This window comes from Lissotriton vulgaris, chromosome 7 (genome assembly GCF_964263255.1).
Source record: "Lissotriton vulgaris chromosome 7, aLisVul1.2, whole genome shotgun sequence".
Taxonomy (NCBI): Eukaryota; Metazoa; Chordata; class Amphibia; order Caudata; family Salamandridae; genus Lissotriton; species Lissotriton vulgaris.
In genome coordinates this window covers 77881771-77883797 of record NC_141695.1, presented here as the reverse complement: position 1 = coordinate 77883797, position 2027 = coordinate 77881771, and the positions used below count along the sequence as shown (strand labels likewise).

The window sequence follows — 2027 nt, the reverse complement described above, 5'->3', positions numbered from 1 at the left end:
GTGCAATGCTAAACATAATATATGCAACTAATTGCTTTCACATATACTATGGGTCAAGTTTTCAAGGCCCTTGCGCCACTTGGAGCATCACTTTTTGTGAAGCTCTGGTGGTGCTGTGTCCTGCTCCATATTTACAAGGCAGTGGTAAGCCATTTTGTGTGACTCAACGCAGCATTGTAAATATTGCTTACTGAGTTAAAAGGGGTGTGCAATGGGTGTTGCTGTGGGCATTCCCCTATGTTGGTGCATGGCTGCTGTTTGTGCATTGGCACAGGGGTGAGAACAGGAATGTGCCATTGTCTTGTAAACACAGCGCATTCCTGCACTCAGACAATGATGTTGCTCGGTGCAGTAAAATTGCTTGCAGCACCGCGCTGCGTCATTGTCTTGTTAATAAGCCCCACTAAGCGTAGCTTTGCAAGTAGCCATTGAAATTTAACAGTCAAAAAACGATGAAGGTTCTATTTGTGCACCACATTGTCTTCTAGTAATCATTTATGTCATTTACATGTTTGTATGATTTCTTTTCATGTTTTTGATAGAGATACCATTCCCATCGCCAAACATTTTGTGATCATGTCAAAAATAAAAAGGATAAAATGTGTTGTTATTACAAAGCTAATGATTCAAAATAAAAATGATCTCTTGATAAAAAACTGTTATCATGCAATGCTTGTGGCAAGCCCAGTTTCATTTCCTGACCACTATGTTTAAACAGGTGTTGCCCTTTTTGAATGAAACAATGGCTTGCCAGCTCAAGTGAGTACTTCTTCCAGAGTCTACAATGTATTCTTTTTCTTTCTCAGAGCATTTTTAAATTCTGTGTTTTTCAGGCTGTATATAATGGGGTTACAAAGTGGAGTAAGAGCAATATATGACAAAGATGAAATCTTAGTATCTCTCATTGAATATGTTGAAGTGGGACGCACATAGGTTCCAAAAACAGAACCAAAGAAAATAACAACAACAGTGAGATGAGATGCACATGTTGAGAAGGCCTTGTGCTTCCCACCTTTAGATTTAATTTTAAAGATGGACGAGGCAATTTTGACATAAGAAATAATGATTAAGTTAAAGCAAAAGAAAGCCACTACAGCAGCTATAATGTAGGTTAGTGTCTCAATCGTGTGAGTGTTGCTGCAGGATATCTTCATGAGAGCTGACAAATCACAGAAAAAGTGGTTGATTGTGTGGGATTTGCAGAAGGAGAAGTGAGACAGTAAAACAGTATGTGGTAGTGGCATCAGAGAACTTACTGCCCAGGTTCCCACAGCCAACCGAAAGCAAACAGACTTATTCATGATAAACAGGTAGCGCAAGGGATTGCAGACGGCAACATAACGATCAAGAGCCATTACTGAGAGGAGGATATATTCTACAAACACAAAAAAGATGAAAAAGTACACTTGCATTAGGCATGCAGTAAAAGAAACATGGGTATTCCCCATAAAGTAGTGGGCCAGCATTTGTGGGAAAATGACTGAGGTGTAACAGATGTCATTAAAGGACAAATTTGTGAGGAAGAAATACATAGGTGTGTGCAGCTGTGACTTTGAGTGAATAGTTGCCATGATTAATAGGTTTCCCACAAGTATTGAGAGGTATATCACTGAAAATGCAGCCCAAAGTGGAACTTGTAGTTGTGGAAGATCCAAAAATCCTACAATCAGGAAATCCTTTATTGAGCTCTGATTTTCTTCTTTCATTCTCCCAATGATGCAGCCGTTTCTATACAGACTGAAAAAAAAAGCAGTAATGTCAATGCAATAATTATTAATTAGACACTGATGACAGATTTTTTCTCAAATAGTTCATTGAACACTCAAATGCATTCTATGATGTCATTACATATTTGGGTTTTTCAGAGTTTTCACTTAAAAATAGTTTATACTAGTAAGAAAGTGAGTTATTAAATGTGAGTAGATGTGCGTCCACCACAAGTATTGAGTTTATAATCTTGTCAGGCTGTTAGGGTCCCCTAAGTTGCCTCTCAACTGCCCTTTCTATGGTGGTCTCACCACATGAAA

At 38.5% G+C, this 2027-nt stretch overlaps 1 protein-coding gene across 1 annotated transcript; it reads right to left on the bottom strand.

The window, feature by feature from the left end:
* Positions 1 to 779: 779 nt before the first annotated feature.
* On the bottom strand, positions 780 to 1706 carry LOC147700813 (olfactory receptor 1G1-like). The gene has a single exon (XM_086928500.1). The coding sequence runs from the start codon at positions 1704 to 1706 to the stop codon at positions 780 to 782; it is 927 nt and encodes a 308-aa protein (XP_086784626.1).
* Positions 1707 to 2027: the final 321 nt, after the last annotated feature.

Excerpts from the sequence above, each read along its gene's own strand:
- LOC147700813 (XM_086928500.1), bottom strand. The coding sequence starts at position 1,706 with ATGAAAGAAGAAAATCAGAGCTCAATAAAGGATTTCCTGATTGTAGGA.